The sequence below is a fragment of the Hyla sarda genome, chromosome 2 (genome assembly GCF_029499605.1).
Source record: "Hyla sarda isolate aHylSar1 chromosome 2, aHylSar1.hap1, whole genome shotgun sequence".
NCBI classification, from domain to species: Eukaryota; Metazoa; Chordata; class Amphibia; order Anura; family Hylidae; genus Hyla; species Hyla sarda.
The window spans coordinates 425535160-425552631 of record NC_079190.1 but is presented as its reverse complement, the minus strand read 5'-3'; the positions used below and the strand labels follow the sequence as shown (position 1 = coordinate 425552631).

General features: G+C 39.1%; 1 protein-coding gene across 1 annotated transcript in view; it reads right to left on the bottom strand.

Moving 5' to 3' along the window:
* LOC130356880 (uncharacterized protein C6orf132 homolog) overlaps window positions 1-17472 on the bottom strand; it is a 37638-nt gene that overhangs the window by 11778 nt on the left and 8388 nt on the right. The window contains exon 2 of the mRNA XM_056558977.1: window positions 4206-4309. Coding sequence (XP_056414952.1) covers window positions 4206-4309 — 104 coding nt within the window. The remainder of the gene's footprint in view (window positions 1-4205; window positions 4310-17472) is intronic.

Sequence of the window (17472 nt, the reverse complement as noted above, 5' to 3'; positions counted from 1 at the left end):
ACATATATAGGTTTGATTTTGTCGTACTTCTGTAAAAAATCATAACTACATGCAGAAAAATGTATACGTTTAAAATTGTTATCTTCTGACCCCTATAACTTTTTTTTCCCCCACATATGGGGCGGTATGAGGGCAAATTTTTTGCGCCCTGATCTGAAGTTTTTAGGGGTACCATTTTTGTATTGATTGGACTTTTTCATCACTTTTTATTCATTTTTTCATGATATAAAAAGCGACCAAAAATACGTAATTTTGGACTTTGGAATTTTTTTGCGCATACGCCATTGACTATGTGGTTTAATTCATTATATATTTTTATAGTTCAGACATTTACGCACGCGGCAATACCACATATGTTTATATGTATTTTTATTTACATGGTGTTTTTTTTTATGGGAAAAGGGGGGTGATTTGAACTTTTATTAAGGAAAGGGTTAAATCACATTTATTAACTTTAATTTTTTTTACACTTTTTTTTTTTTTGCAGTGTAATAGCTCCCATAGGGACCTATAACACTGCACACACTGATCTTATACCCTGTTCACTGCAAAGCCATAGCTTTGCAGTGATCAGGGTTATCGGCGGTCGATTGCTCAAGCTTGAATCTCAGGCATGGAGCAATCAATCGCCGAGGGGACACTCCGGAAGGCAGGTAAGAGGACCTCCGCTCATGTCCCAGCTGATCGGGACACCGCATTTTCACTGCGGTAGTCCCGATCAGCCCCGCTGAGCAGCCGGGCAGCTTTCACTTTCGGTTTAGACGCGGCGTTCAACTTTGAACGCCGCATCTAAAGGGTTAATAGCGCGCGGCACCGGGAGCGCTGCCGCACGCTATTAGCCCCGGGTCCTGGCATCAGATACATGCCGGGATCGACCCGATATGACGCGGGGTCACCGCGTCATGCTGGGACCGACCCGATATGACGCGGGATCATCGCGTGACCCCGCGTTATATCACGGGAGCCGGCCAAGGATGTAAATATACGTCCTTGGTCGTTAAGGGGTTAAAATGGAATATACTGGCATAAGTGAGTTGAACTGGTATTAGGCTGAGTTCACACCACATTTTTGCAATACAGTTCCCGTATACGCTTTCAATTCGATAACCGTATAGAACGGTATTGAAAACCGTATGTATGACTCTACATTGAAAACTATATGCCAAACGATGGATCCGGTAGTGTCCGTTTTGTATCTTGTATGGTTTTGTCCGTTTTTTTCCCTGTACCCAAAACCGTAGCCTAGGTTTTTGGTCCCGGTGAAAAAACTTATTGAAACTGTACACTTTTTTTTTTTCTCTCAACTTGGTGGTCAATGGAAGCCGTACAGAACCGTATGTGTGTACGGTTCCATCTGGTTTGCACCATACGGTTTTTGACTTTGCACATGCCCAGTTCACACCGAAAGTTTTTTTTTTCTTGTGAAACTTTATTCATAATTGAGTGAAACGTTAAAAACTTATGTTTTTTTTCTTGAAAAAACAGATGCTACCGGACATCTTTTTTCAAACCGTAGATGGTTTTCAACCATATATATGTTAAAATTTGTACACGTTTTGATGACTCTGCTTTGCATCAAAAACCTGATATGGGAACTGTATTGCAAAAATGTGGTGTGAACCCAGCCTTACACACGATTTTGGCTTTGTCTCTCCATGTATGTAGGCAACCTTGGGTGGAGGTGCTGTTCATCCCTAGCAGAGAGCCAGTGCTTGGAGGGGGAGGGGGGGGGGGGGGATCATGAGAATGCTGCACTACAGAGCTAAGTGACAAGGAGAAGGTGGTGGCGTGACACGAAGGGAACGAGGATGAACATCTACAAGTACTGTGCAGTTCTTAGACTGTAGATCATACACTTGTTTATCTTTTCAGTTTATCAAATCTGACATTACAAGTTTCCATATAGAGGGCCTTTCCGTATGTTTTGGAGTTTGTTTGAAAGGCACTGCGGCTAGGACCATGCGCAAATTGCCATCCCCATAGATGGCAATGTATTCCAGATGGATTCTGTCCAAAAAATTAGCAAGATTATTCTTTTGGCAGCAACATTTCAGCGGCAAAATGCTGAAATTCGGTAGTGCACACTGAATGTCAGAATTCCATTGACAGCATTTCCAGAGTTGATTTCAGGTTCAGGTTCACACTACAGAATTTCCAATTGGAATTTAAAAGCAGAATTCCACTCGGAAATTTTGTAGTGTGGACCTGAATGTTTTAATGTAGATTTTATGCACAAGGTATATGGAAAGGAAATTTCTAAGTGCCCACGTTTGGTTTTTACGATCAGATGTGCTTGTTAATCTATAGCAAGAAAATATGGTGGTGCAATAAGGTTTTAAAGGTTTTTCATGGTTAAACTAGAAATATTCCAGTCTTTTATTTTTTTAGATTAAAAAAAAGTTATCTATGCATATAGGTTCAGTGAGCCGTCTCATTTAATGACTGACAGACCTCCCTGTATTAATATGCATTCAGACTTGGCTGTCAATCAATGATAAGACTGCCCACTAGACTCCTAAGCATAAAAAAAAAATAAAAAAAAAAAATAAAAAAAGCAGATTCAAATCAAGAAACATCATGCAATACTGATTTTTTTTCCCCTGAAAAATATATCAGTTTGCTCAGTTCCTCTTGGTCTATAACTTACTGCTGGCAGCATGACAGGTTCACTTAGAAGACCCAGACAACCCAAATATAAAATAGCACCATAGCAGTTGTGGATTCAGAGTCCCAATGACTTCACAACGGGATCACAATGTTAAAGAGAACCTATCAGCCCCTTTATGCTGCTCTCTCTGAAATTGTTCCTTAATGCTATCCTAAGAGAGGGCAGCATAAAGGTGCTGTCAGGTTCAGATTAATCACAGCCACCATCCTGTAGGCACTGACACTGCCGTAAGCTCTGCACCTTTAGTACAATTTGAACAGAAATCACAGGACAAGAACTTATTTTATTTTCAACCACATAATAGCATGGAGTTCAGATAAGAAGTGATGTATTGGATTAGGAATCTATAATGCCTAAGATCCAGAATCATGTTCCTCACTTTTCTGCTATGCTGTAAAATGAAATTATTGACAACTATTCACTGCTAGTTCAGCATGTCCTGTATGTGGAACTCAACCCCTCTGCAGAGATTTTGATTAAGGAGGCCATTGGATACCTGCGATCAGTAGCATAGCATGGGGGAGGCATTTGCCCTGTGGGCAAAATTCTTAAGGGCACTAAAATTTGCATGCCCATTACAGTAATGTGAATGGCGATGCGTACAACATTGGCATTTTATTCATATTCTGTCATTCAGTATGACAACATACACCAATAGTCCAATTAGGTGGAAAATAAAATCATACATACCATAAAGTAACTATAACCAAGCTTTTAGCTTAAATATCCTCATCTGAGCATTGTTGAAAAAAAATATGAAATAGCCATTATTTTAATAAATCTAGCGATCAGACATGACTGGGACCCCACCTATCAGACATTTATGGAATATCTTGTGATTATACCATAAAGGGGTACTTTTTTCAAATCAACTGGTGCCAGAAAGTTAAACAGATTTGTAAATTACTTCTATTAAAAAATCTTAATCATTCCTGTACTTATTAGCTGCTGAATACTACATAGGAAATTCTTTTCTTTTTGGAATTCTCTCTGATGACATCACGAGCACAGTGCTCTTTGCTGACATCATTATAATAATAATAATAACTCTTTATTTATTGTTGTCCTTAGTGGTATTTGAACCCAAGGCCCCAGCACTGCAAGGCAGCAGTGCTAACTACTGAGCCACCATGCTGCCCTTAGCATACATCTGCTATGCACGGTTGCTAACATGGACAGAGATGTCAGCAGAGAGCACTGTGCTCATGATGTAATCAGTGTTCCAAAAAGAATGGAATTTCCTCTGTAGCATTCAGCAGCTAATAAGTACTGGAAGAATTAAGATTTTTTAATAGAAGTAATTTACAAATATGTTTAACTTTCTGGCACCAGTTGATTTAAAAGAAAAAAGGTTTTCACCGGAGTACCCCTTTAATCTAAGATGGGAAAATATCTTTACATGGCGATATGTGAGCATTCACAGTGCTGTCTCTCACATGCAGATGAGAAGATCTTGCTTTTAATTTGGGACAATCCGGGAAGCATGAAAAAGTATAATTAATCCACAATAAAAAGGAAACACGCGGTATATACTTACACTTGTAGAAAGCTGAAGCACGGGTCTCACACGAGGACCAGGCCGTGATTTTAAAGTTGCTGTCCCAGAGTCATCCAGGAATGCGAAAGAATTGTGCACTTCTTCTGGAAATTAGGAATAAAAAAAATATTATAAGAAAAATCTGTTTTGGTCTAACCTATGGACATGTAAACAAGTGCAGAGAGGCCCAGACTATTTGGGCGAGGAGTATGACAGCACAGGAAACGTAAATTATCTATTTTCAAGTACTTTTAGATGACTTTGCATAATCGTCTTGCACTATTTCTATCCATAAGAGGACATTTATAAATGGTATTTTCTGCAGCTTTCCCCTGTGCAGGAACTATCTTTAAATTTTTGTTGTCCCTTAGAAAGTGGGAGGAAACTAGCTGCTATGATGTGTCTAACCTAGAGCCTTCAGAAACTTCTGTGAGTCTCTCTGCCTTTGTCTCATTTTGAGACATCAGCATCATGTAAGACTGCTTTCACACTATAAAAATACCTCCGTTATAAACACCCGTTCTAAAAACCCTGGAAATTGGCTGTTAAACCGGCCGATTTCAAATTTTTTTTTTTTTTTTTTTTTTTTTTTTTTTTTAATAACGGCATTTATAACGGAGGTATTTTTATAGTGTAAAAGCAGTCTAACTAGATCCCTCCTTGAATCAACAGTCCCATTAATCACCTAAAAGATACTTGTAGCACCTTTTAATGGGTTTAGGAGTAAAGCTAGTCTGTGGAAAAAAGGGGCATTCTTAATAAAAATACAAAGTTTCTTGTATTCCATTGTGCTACTGATTAATGCAAAGTTTGTTAGTGTAGTGACCATTCAAGGATACAGTGTTCACAATGGCACTATATTTTCTACAGTCAAATAAAAAATGTAAAATTTTATACAGTTGCACTAAATATTCTTAAAGCAGCCTGTATTTGTTTCTGTGCCACTTCCTAAATTGTACTATACTGGGTATATCCCACAATACACTTTGTAAAAGAGAACCAAATGTTGAAAATTATGGTCAGATTGTTTACTCAAAAACAGACAGGGACTAGCCCAACAACCCACACTATGCATGCTGCCAACTTCACTCACTTTGGTAATCAAATTGCTTGCCTCATCATACAAGCTAAATATGCCAACAGTGTTGTATTTCACACAAAGTGCTCACGGTAGAGATATTCATCTCCCAGTTAATATATCATTGACTTTGTAATATACCTACATTAAAATCAGAAAACATTAAATGACAAAAAAGAAGAAAAAAAAAAAAAAAACAAAAAGCAAAAAAGAGGCCCAGTGAAAAATTTGGCAACTATCTAAACTATCTAATGCATTATGCCAATATAAACAGAATGTTGAAGTTATCGGAAATGTGAAAGGACATATGCAAATAAACAAAGTTGAAATTAAAGTGGAATAACATCCTAGACAGAAGTCTTCCGTAACAGTCTCTATGAATTTGTGCCTCGTGCATAACATTCATTCATTCATTTTTGGGTACTTTTGGGTTCCACTAAGATCATAAAGATTTAACTGTTGAAATGTAGAGCATCAATGGCCTAAAGTGGTGGACTACAAACTGGAACTTTCCAAATTCTGTGGAACTGCTTTGTCCGGGTTGGGTTAACAACCTGATTATATAATTTTTCTATGTTACCCACTGAAATCAATGGGCCATCTGCATAATGCATGGCCAAGCTGTGTACTACACAGCTTAAACCACTTTTAACATCGATAAAGGGTTTGCCTTGGGCTCAGGTACAAGCTCCTGTCATTCACAAACTGGGCCTACATTCAGCTTCTTTTTTTTTTTTTTCTTCTCATTGATTAACCCTTCCCAAGACCATAAGGCAACAGCTCTGCCCTGCTGTCAGCCAACAACATGCTAGCAACCACATGAGATACTGGACCCCCCCCCCCACCTCCCCTTTCCAGGTACTTAAAATAGTCAAATACGCTCACGCCTTCCTCAAAAGCTAGATTTTACTTACACCAATAAATCTAAGACATTTCTGGGCTCTGGACCCTGAGGCAAGAAGTTTTCAACTTTATTATACCTCTTTTAGGCAGCTACCATGCCGCCATGATCACAGCATCCACCCAATGGTTCTTTCTCTTTGGGCCATTTACTCTCAAGATGTATTAGGACAACTCTCATGCTGCATTTTTTAGCTGTTCACATATTTTTACCAGGGGGTTGCTCCAAGCCTTCATGGCTACATAGCTAAAAACGACAAAAAACAAAGCGCTCCATGGTGTATTATAAGAGTAACTTCTCAGGCAACTTATGCGCTGAAAGAGGAGGCTCACCTGGAAGTGTTGTGTACCCACATACACAACAATGGTGAGCGCATGTAGTGTCCACAGCCAGCCGGCTGAGCAGGAGGTATATGGAGGCAGACTTCAGACAGAGGTGCCGGCTTTCAATGGCGCAGGTCACAGAAGAAGCATGGATAGGTAAAAGCAAGGGTAGTTTATTCTCCCAGCATGCTATGCGTTTCACTGCAACAGCAGCTTCATCAGGCATCATTGATCTGTCTGAAGTCTGCCTCCATATACTTCATGGCTACATAGGCAGCATTTGCAGGTTTTTCTCACCTTACTTTAATACTGGGCAGGGTAAATTTCATTGCTGCCCTAATTATTCCTCCTTACCCTCAAAACCTTTCAACTGGCAATGTGGCACAAACAACAACCAAAGGGCATAAAACTCCATCTCTCAACGTGACAGGACTTTCAATAATGGTATGCTACTGTTAATCTTCATATTCCATATGTCCCTTCCCAGCCTAATACCAACTTAGCCCGGTTTTTGGTTATATGGCTAATGATATCATGAATGTCTCTCTTAGAACTCACTATAATCTCTGTTTCATTCATAAAAATGACTTCACATTGTACAAACAATAATGCCTAGTCCTAAAAAAAAGAAAAGCAATTAATCTTCAGAATGATAGGACAGATTCCCAATGAAACCAATATTGCAAAGTCATCTGAATTGAAATCCTTTTGGTCCACTTGGTTTAAACCACTACCACTTGTGATCATCGGTTACATTTTGACCTTTTATTTTCACACATGGGCCCTTATGTACTAAGAGTGGAGTGTAGGTATCTTTGTGGGTTTTAAATTCCCTACAAATTTATTTTCCACGGTATTTACTAAGGTTTCCCTACATTTTCCACTTTCCCTACACTTTCCTTTTTTTACACATGCTCTGATCTGTCTGGTGTTTCTCAGCTCAAATCCACCAACTTTTATGGGGAAACCTTAGTAAATATGTTGCTTTTTTGTGAAAATGTCTGGGACACGCCCCTTTTCGGAGACCACGACCCCTTTAACCGGCAGCCACACCCCTTTTTCAGGTTTTCTTAGCAAATTAGAGAGTTAGTCTGGGTTTTTTTCAATTGTGATGCAAATTCTGGCGCAATGTAACAGAATCTGGTGCACAACCCAACAAAACATGTCGGGTTTGCAATAGTAAATGAGGGCCATTGTGTCAGGGAGACATGGAGTTTCTGTCGTAATGGATGGAAAAACACTTGCCCTTGGTCAAAGCTTATTCCAACATGAAAAAGTGGTTTGAATAAAAGCAACAGGTACTTAAAAAAAAAAAAAAAAAATCTAATCTACAATATTACATTTTCTTTGGAAAGTGCATTTCTAGGATTCTTAGAATTACTTTTTTGGCAAATCATTGCACAATGCCACATGTAAAAATCCCATCCTCGCTCCAAAATAAGAATTGAAGGAAAACAAAATGTATATGAAATGTAATCCAGTCAAAATAATCTTCTGAATCATCATTTATCAATGAGATGCCATTATTAAAATTTGATTTTAAACTACCAATGATTATCTGAATGCTGTACTGAAAGTAAATGTGTCGTCTATTCTTTTCTTAATTAGAGCCAGATACTGAACATGCTCTTTTTATAATCTGTTTCTATTTTTTTTGTCATCTTCTATATATTATGTGAGCAGAGGTTATTCCATAGGGAGGGGGAGGCTGAGCCATTAATATTTACCGTTACCTGTAATATTGTATGTGATAAGGAGGACTCTACTGGAAAGTGATATTTGTACAGGAAGTCTAAGCTTTATTATGGTGGTCCGAAAGAAGACAGATTTCAGGATTATTTTAGATATAATATAGATAGCAAAATGGAAAATTAGGGAAAAAAAATCCCTCCAAAAAAGTAAAATAAATAAATGTTTAACATAAAAACTTGTTTTAAATCATTAGGTTCTGATGACATATTCCCTTTAAAGATATTTTTTCTAGGTCTTTGCTGTCTTATCTGAGGGAAGCAAACTAACGACAGTGCCACCAATTACAATAATGTATTACTTACATCGTGTAATGCAGCTGTCCCTTTGATATCTCTACAGATATCAAGGACACCAAGCGCAGGGAAGTAGTCTCAATATGTTTGTGCTTGTTAGTCCTCAATATTCTGGAGGTCCCACTTCCTCTGCCCACCAGCTGCTGATTGACATCTTTCTGGCTATACTGTGTATAGGTAGACAGCTGTCATCAGTGGTGCAGGGGGGGGGGGGTATCACGCTCTGTCTCCATTATATCTAAGCAAAGGCTGCATTACATGATGTAGGTAATACATGAAATCTGCTTTTCTGTCGCTAGTTTATGCTGTCTTTAGAAGAGCATGAACCTTGTGACACATTCCCTTAAAAGAAAACTGCTGGTCACAATATTTACTTATTTCAAAAAGCAACAGAGACATTGGTGATCTCTTGCGTTGACAAGTCGACACATAGTTATCCAACTGCCAGACCACCATTAATGCAGTAACCATAACTGCGCAATTTACAAAACAACTTTATAACTTGTTTGGCTCACCCAGCCACAGGATAAGGTATCAACCCTACCTTATCCTCCAACCCTAAAAAGGACTCTATGCAGACCCTGGCCCACAATACTCCTCAGTAGGTTACAACTGTTAAGCACAATTTCTCTCTTCTGTGAATAAGGAGGATCATCTCAACAAATCATGATACACAAAACAAGAACATCCAGCAAATGGACAGCCATCATATCTTCACCCAATCATTGTATCAGGCTAAGTTCTGCTAGACTTAAAAAGGGGTTATCCAGGAATAGAAAAAACAGAGCTACATTCTTTCAAAAACTGTTCCCTGTCTGTCTCCAGTTTGGGTGTGGTTCTGCAGCTCAGTTCCATTGACTTGAATGGAGCAAAGTTGTAAAACCACACCCAACCTGGAGACAGACGTGAAGCAATTTTTGAAAGAAGTAAGCCGTGTTTTTTTTTTTATTCCTGGATAACCTCTTTAAAGGCCATGAACACCTTTGAGTGCATTCTATCTACTGTAAAGCATCTATTTCAGGTTAATATATTGGTTCTTTTATCATAACTTCTCAACCTTTTGGCTTTTGCATCTAATATTTAACATTGTACAAAGCAGTATCCTATTCAACCATGTCCTTCAGAGAGCTCACCTGATGGCTCAGCCTCCAGTCTTCTCCAGGATGACCATCTGAACTCAATTATGATCAAAGCAAAGATGATAATAACGGAGGGGGTCTGGAGATATCATTGTAATTCTGCAGACCATGATACACAAAAGCTGAAGGAATGAAGAAACTAAAAGTTTTGAGGAATATAAACATAAGCCAACTGCTAAAATTATGTCTAGCCCAAAAATACTGCAAGTCTTAAAAAATAAATGTCCCTAAAAGGTGGGTAACCCTGTATAAACTATCACACTAATCATTGTAAGAGACTTCATATGAGTTTTATGAAAGTATTATAAGTGTATACTGAGCTCATGTGCAAGTGGTGTAATAATAAAAAAGGGTACATAAACAACTTGCACATGCTTCATGCAAATAAACCTCCTTCAGACAGTCTGTTTTGCCTGCCAGAAATGATCACGCACAGAATTTATAATAAAAAGGTGTGGCCGCTACCAAGGATTCACTAGTTTTAAGGTTTCATATAAAATGCCTGTTGGCTAACGCCTCAGAAAGAATGCCTCATGAAGGGTGTAGGTAGGAACACCTACAGTGCTGAATCTTTCATTAGCTATTTCAGTACAGAATACAAAATCACTTCTACACAGAGCAATCCCCAAGAAAGAAATAAAATTAAAAAAACAGAAAAAATTTAATTTGCATTGAGGCTTTGCTAAAAAAAAAAAAAAAAAAAAAAAAATAAAATAAAAGCTAAATCCTAAAAATTATTGTATAAAGTGTGCAGCAGCAGACACCAACGCAAGTAAAACAGTGTTTATGTTGTGGTTTTGCATTCTCAAAAGGGAATAAATGCAGTTAATTAGAGATGAGCAAAGTTGCAGTACTTTGATTCTGCAAGAACTTCTCAGAGTTGCTGACTTTATCCTGCATAAATTAGTTCAGCTTTCAGGTGCTCTGGTGGGCTGGAAAAGGTTGATTCAGTCCTAGGAGACTCTCAAATCTTAATCCTTCCAGTACTTATCAGCTGCAGTATACTACAGAGGAAGTTCTTTTCTTTTTGAATTTCTTTTGTCTGACCACAATGCTCTCTGCTGACACCTCTGTGTCAGGAACTGTCCAGAGCTGGATTGCTATGGGGATTTGCTCCCGCTCTGGACAGTCCCTGACGCGGCCAGAGGTGTCAGCAGAGAGCACTGTTGTCAGAAAGAAAATAAATTCAAAAAGAAAAGAACTTCCTCTGGAGCATACAGCAGCTGATAAGTACTATAAGGATTAAGATTTTTAAATAGAAGTAATTTACAAATCTGTTTAACTTTCTGGCACCAGTTTAAAAATTATATATATATTTTTTTATCACTAGAATACCCCTGTAAAACAAGTGTGATATGAACCATCCACCATCCCCAACCATGTGCCCAATCACCCCAACTAACAGCAACCAGAGGTTTCTAGACCAGCAACTAGGCTGAGATTTGGGGCCATAGGGGGACACTTATTGAATGTACACAGTTTTTCTGGTGTTGCTGCTTTTTTGTGCGTTCTTTTTAAAAGAACATTTTTTCAAAGCTGGGTATTGTTTGGGGCACGGTGCAGCACTTTATGCAGTGGACATGAAGTTATGTGTGGCAAATTGTTTTTTTTGCGCAAACCTACACCACCTAATAGGACATGTACAAATGTATCAGATGCCAGAGCACAAAGCTTAAAAAAGCGGTATTCCAGGATTTTTTTTTTATTTGACTATGCTACAGGCTGTAAATTTAGTGTAGTTCATAATATAGTGTCTGTACCTGTGTGTGACGGTTTTCTCACAATTCTTATGTGATTTTCACTCCAATATTTATTTTTAACAGCATACAAAATTACTGTTGTCTCAGATTTTTCACAGGTTTCAATGCGGCAGAGACCTGACTCACTAGTCAGCTGATGACAGGGAGCCTGTCTGCTTCAATGGGTGGAGCGATCGCTTGGTGGGAGAGAGATCAATCTGCAACTAATGTAACAGCTGTAGGCACCCTGATTGAAAACCACAGGTCTTTGAATGGATGCAGCTAATTTATGTATCAAATGGTGGGGTGGCTGATGTGTGGGGAGGGAGGAAAATGGAATTATGGGATTTGTAGTCAAAAGAAGAAAAGCTCAAACAGGAAATACCAGTTCACAAAAAAAGCTAGCCACACAGTGTTATGGTAATCTCACAGCATAGCCATTTATCCCCAAGACAAGCGCAGATCCTTCCTAACCATGTCCATTACTGTCTGCCAAGTACGTACTAAAATCACCTTATGGTGGAGAACCCCTTTAAACCTAGCTCTGAAGTTCACTGGTTTCTATAATTGCACAAAATTTTAAGTTCCGTGCGCCATTTTGATAAATTTTGAGCATCTGGGAAAAAAAATACACCAGGCCAACAGGAGTAAAAATCTATACAACCTGACACCAACATTGATAAATTTCCCCCACAGTATGGAGGTTAAAAAAAAAAAAAAAAGCAGCCTCAAATGCAGTCCCTCCCAGGAATTTCCCATCTTCACATAAAAATACATGAGTACTATAATGCCACTGCACCGTTTCCTAGTTTATAAGGTTTTAAAAAAAATTCCTGGAAAATTACTGAAACTGAAAGAATGTCTGTGTAGCTTATTAACAAGTTGGGGAAAAGGCAATTGGGGGGGGGCTTTGTAGTGTGATTATGCAGTTTTTTTTTTAGAGAGTACATAAAAACTAAAATTATATTATAATTATATAATATATATATATATATATATATATATATTATATATATACACACACACATACATACATATATATACACACATACACACACTGCGAAAAAAAAATTTAAAAAAAGGAAACACTTAAATAACACAATGTAACTCCAAGTCAATCCCACTTCTGTGAAATCACACTGTCCACTCAGGAAGCAACACTGATTGACAATCAATTTCACACGCTGTTTTGTAAATGGAACAGACAACAGGTGGAACTTATAGGCAATTAGCAAGACACCCCCAATAAAAGGAGTTGTTCTGCAGGTGGTGACTACAGACCACTTCTCAGTTCCTATGCTTCCTGGCTGATGTTTTGGTCACTTTTGAATGCTGGCGGTGCTTTCACTCTAGTGGTAGCATGAGATTGAGTCTACAACCCACACAAGTGGCTCAGGTAGTGCAGCTCATCCAGGATAGCACATCAATGCAAGCTGTGGCAAGAAGGTTTTCTGTGTCTGTCAGTGTAGTGTTCAGAGCATGGAGGCGCTACCAGGAGACAGGCCAGTACATCAGGAGACGTGGAGGAGGCCGTAAGAGGTAACAACCCAGCAGCAGGACCGCTATCTCTGCTTTTGTGCAAGGAGGAGCAGGAGGAGCACTGCCAGAGCCCTGCAAAATGACTTCCTGCTGGCCACAAATGTGCATGTGTCCACTTAAACGGTCAGAAACAGACTCCATAAGGGTGGTATGAGGGCCTGACGTCCACAGGTGGGGGTTGTGCTTACAGCCCAACACCGTGTAGGATGTTTGCTAGAGAACACCAAGATTGGCAAATTGGCCACTGGCGCCCTGTGCTCTTCACAGATTAAAGCAGGTTCACAGTGAGCACGTGAGACAGACTTGACAGTCTGGAGATGCCGTGGAGAACTTTCTGCTGTCTGCAACATTCTCCAGCATGACCGGTTTGGCAGTGGGTCGGTAATGGTGTGGGGTGGCATTTCTTTGGGGAGCTGCACAGCCCTCCATGTGCTTGCCAGAGGTAGCCTGACTGTCATTAGGTACAGAGATGAGATCCTCAGACCCCTTGTGAGACCATATGCTGGTGCAGTTGGCCCTGGGTTCCTCCTAATGCAAGACAATGCTAGACCTCATGTGGCTGGAGTGTGTCAGCAGTTCCTGCAAGAGGAAGGCATTGATGCTATGGACTGGCTCGCCCGTTTGCTATGGACTGGCTCGCCCGCTCACCAGACCTGAATCCGATTGAGCATATCTGAGACATCATGTCTCGCTCCATCCACCAACGCCACAGACTGTCCAGGAGTTGGGGGATGCTTTAGTCCAGGTCTGGGAGGACATCCCTCAGGAGACCATCAGCCACCTCATCAGGAGCATGCCCAGGCATTGTAGGGAGGTCATACGGGCATGTGGAGGCCCCACACACTCATTTCGACTTGTTTTACGGACATTACATCAAAGTGTGATCAGCCTATAGTGTGGTATTCCACTTTGATTTTGAGTGTGACTCCATATCCAGACCTCCATGGGTTGATAAATTTGATTTCCATTGATAATTTCTGTGTGATTTTGTTGTCAGCACATTCAACCATGTAAAGACGAAAGTATTTCAGAAGATTTCATTCATTCAGATCTAGGATGGGTTATCATAGTGTTCCCTTTATTTTTTTGAGCAGTGTATATTCACTGATCACTATATTTAGAAATGCTTCCTGACACACTTGTGTGACTATTAAAGAGGAGAGGGAGAGCTTATTTCTTAACGTGTGTTTTTTGTAAAAATGGCAAGGCATTAGAACACATTCTAGGAGAAGAGGATCAGGAAAAACGTGCCTAAAGTCGTCTTTGGCCACATTCTCCCAGTGTATTTTTTTTTTTTTTATCACCAGAAAAATTATCTATTGTTTAAATTGGCAGTCAGAATCAAAAGGAGAATATATTAATAAAATATAAATAAATAAATATATAAATATATATATATATATATATATATATATATATATATATATATATATATATATATATATATATATATATTATACATACATACACACACACACTTTTATTTTTTTCCCCATGATTTCCATAAAAAGAAATAAAGAACACACACACACACACACACACACACACACACTAGGGGTCCCCATACCATACAGAAAATAATCCTGTCCAGCTATAGCATCATCTATGTCCTAGCTGAAGCACAAGCTGGTAAAAAGTCAATGGAGTGAAGGCGGGACTAGCACTCTGTACTCACTCCTGTCCTATCAGACTCCTGTCTGAAAACAGAGAGAACGAAGTTAAAGAGCAGCCTACAGTGATTGGATAAAGAGAGACCCAGCAAAGCAGACTCAGGAAGGAAGGGAATGCAGGCTCAGTGCTTGCTTTGGGCACACCCCTTCCTGAGCAGTGGGTGCCAGAATGCGTAAGCAGCAGAACAGAGGGATTGGTGAGCCAAATACAGCAACTAGATATAAGATACTTCAGAAGAATCTGCAACTCCTAGTGAGTAACATATACAAGCATTATTTTTCTGTGATATAGCTTAAATCACTTTTTATGTTGAATGTTTAAAAAAATCTTTAGTATTGTTTTTAAGATAGATGGTAAAAAACATCACTAAAGATTTTTTTAAACATTCAACATAAAGTGATTTAAGCTATATCACCGAAAAATAATGCTCATCACAGACAGGATTACATAAAAAGTGACACCAGTGTATAGATAAAGACACCATCCATAATAGCTGAAGTTCAGAGCCCAGCCTCCACTTGTAGAATGACATCAGCACAGTTAACCCAGAATGCCTAGAAAACTCTAATTCCTGTAAATAGAGTATGGAACAATCTATTGTGTTTTATGTCCATCAATAACACATCTCTCTAATTGCTTAAAAGATAAGAAAAAAGATAAAAAAAAAAAAAAATAGGAGAAATAGAACATGTTATAGAATCTAGCTCTAGCTAGATCCTAAACTTGTTGAATGAACTTTTTAGGTCACACTGGGGAACCCTGTGCGCTCCTTCTGAGCGCAGCAAGGGTATACATGGCAGCAGCCCACGTGTGAAGCAGACTACAACACCCATGATGCATTGTCGACATCTATTCCAGGCAGTCTCCTCCATCTGTACCATATTCCCCTGGCTGCTGAAGGTCAGTCTCCATGAAGATGAACTAACCCTAGGCAACAAGCTATAAACATCACAATGAGTGATTATATGGTAAACTACTAATAAATATTTTATTACTACATATTGAGGACTAGTTTATAGCAGTGTCAAGTTTTGTATACCAGAAATTATGGCGGGGTGGGTGCCCAGATTAAAGCATAGAAATTCTATGGTTATCAGTAATTCAGACTAATATTTACATACTATTTATTTTGTGTATTGGCTGCTTGCCTGTTTTAAGTTAGGAATTGTAGGTAAGCTATAGTGTCTTTATGAGGTATTCTGAAATGCACATTGGCCCTCATTTACTATTCTAAACCAGACTTGTTTTGTCGGGTTTTTTTGTCGCATCTTTGTCTGCGCCATGTCGCAGACATCGTGCGCCAGTCTGCGACACGATGCAACATTTTTTCCCGACGGACCCGATGTGGATTCTCCCAAACCCGAAAAAGGGGCGTAACCCGAAATTTCTCAGCTTTCCCACGTATTTGTAAAGGCTTCCAACCCAAATTTGTTGAATTGCTGTAGATTTTTTCCCGACAACTCAGAGGAGTTGGAAACCAAAACCAACAAAACCCACGTGCGACAAACAGGATGTGACATAATAATAAATACCAGGGGAAAAAAGCAATCAGGTAAGAAAGCAAGATAGACTTACAACCCGATTTTCTAAGTAAATGAGGGCCATTGTGTCACATCTCAGGACCAGGTTGCAGACGACTCCATCTCTACTTTGGCTCTGCTTGTTCAGATTAGTTAATATATATTAGCAGAGGCCCTCAAGGAAAATTGTTAGAAAAGAGCTGACTTCTATTACAGGACAAGCAGAATGATTATACGCTACTGACAATTAGTGAGAAAACCATTAGGAAATTGCCACAAAGTACCACACAATCTCCATGTGGAGGAAAGGAAAGCAATTTAAATTTTTTTTTAAATTAAATAAAATAATCAAAACACACATGTTAAAGAACAACATTCAGGGAAATTTAAGTAGTTTCAATCCTGTATGATCCTTCTGGTATTGGAATCCTGAACATAGATGTCTCACCAAGGGTTTTAGAACATTTTATTTATATCCGAAGGCACAATATTGGCAACTCTGTATGCCAACATAGGAGCCTCCGTATGCCAACATTCCTCAGCCACATGGCAACACTTTTCTGAGGGAAAAAAATATGCAACAATGTAACCTCAGAACCAGTCTTAAACTATGTACAAAGGTGATCCAGTGTATGTTCATATTTTGCACCCAAAAAAAAAAAAAATACTCGCAGTGTGTAGGAAGTACATGTCACCATAATATTAGCTAACCTTTCAAATGGCCAGACTAGAGGAGGAGTTCCTATTAATATGTATAAAGAAGCCTTTGGGCGCATTTCTGGTACTTTGATGATTTACAAAAAATCCAGTCAGACTTTGAAGAGGAGCATACTGACTTCTCACAAAAACGTCACTTTCAAGTCCATCCAAGCATCAGACTCCATCTTAAGTTCTTACCCAATACATTTCCTGGACACGACCAAATACATCAAAAACAATACCATACAAATATCAGTCTACCATAAACCTACCGGCCATACAGCATATCTAAGACTACAGAGCTTCCATGCAAGGCCAATAAGATGAAAACAACACAGCTATTGCTGAGAAACATCTTACAACAAGTGTACAATCTACTGGTCACAGATCTACAAAGATTCCAAGGAGCAGTTTCTTCGATCTCAAGCAGAAGGAGGATAACAGCGTGCCACTAGAGTTCATACAATCACACTTGACAACTGACAAAGCAATAGTCTTAGATGTATCTCTCCTCTCATGCAGCCACCCAATGTAAGGAATTTCCTCTTTAGGCCTTGTCATAGACATTTCACCGGTGATATTCTGCTTGCAGCAGAGTCCCATTGTTTTCAGT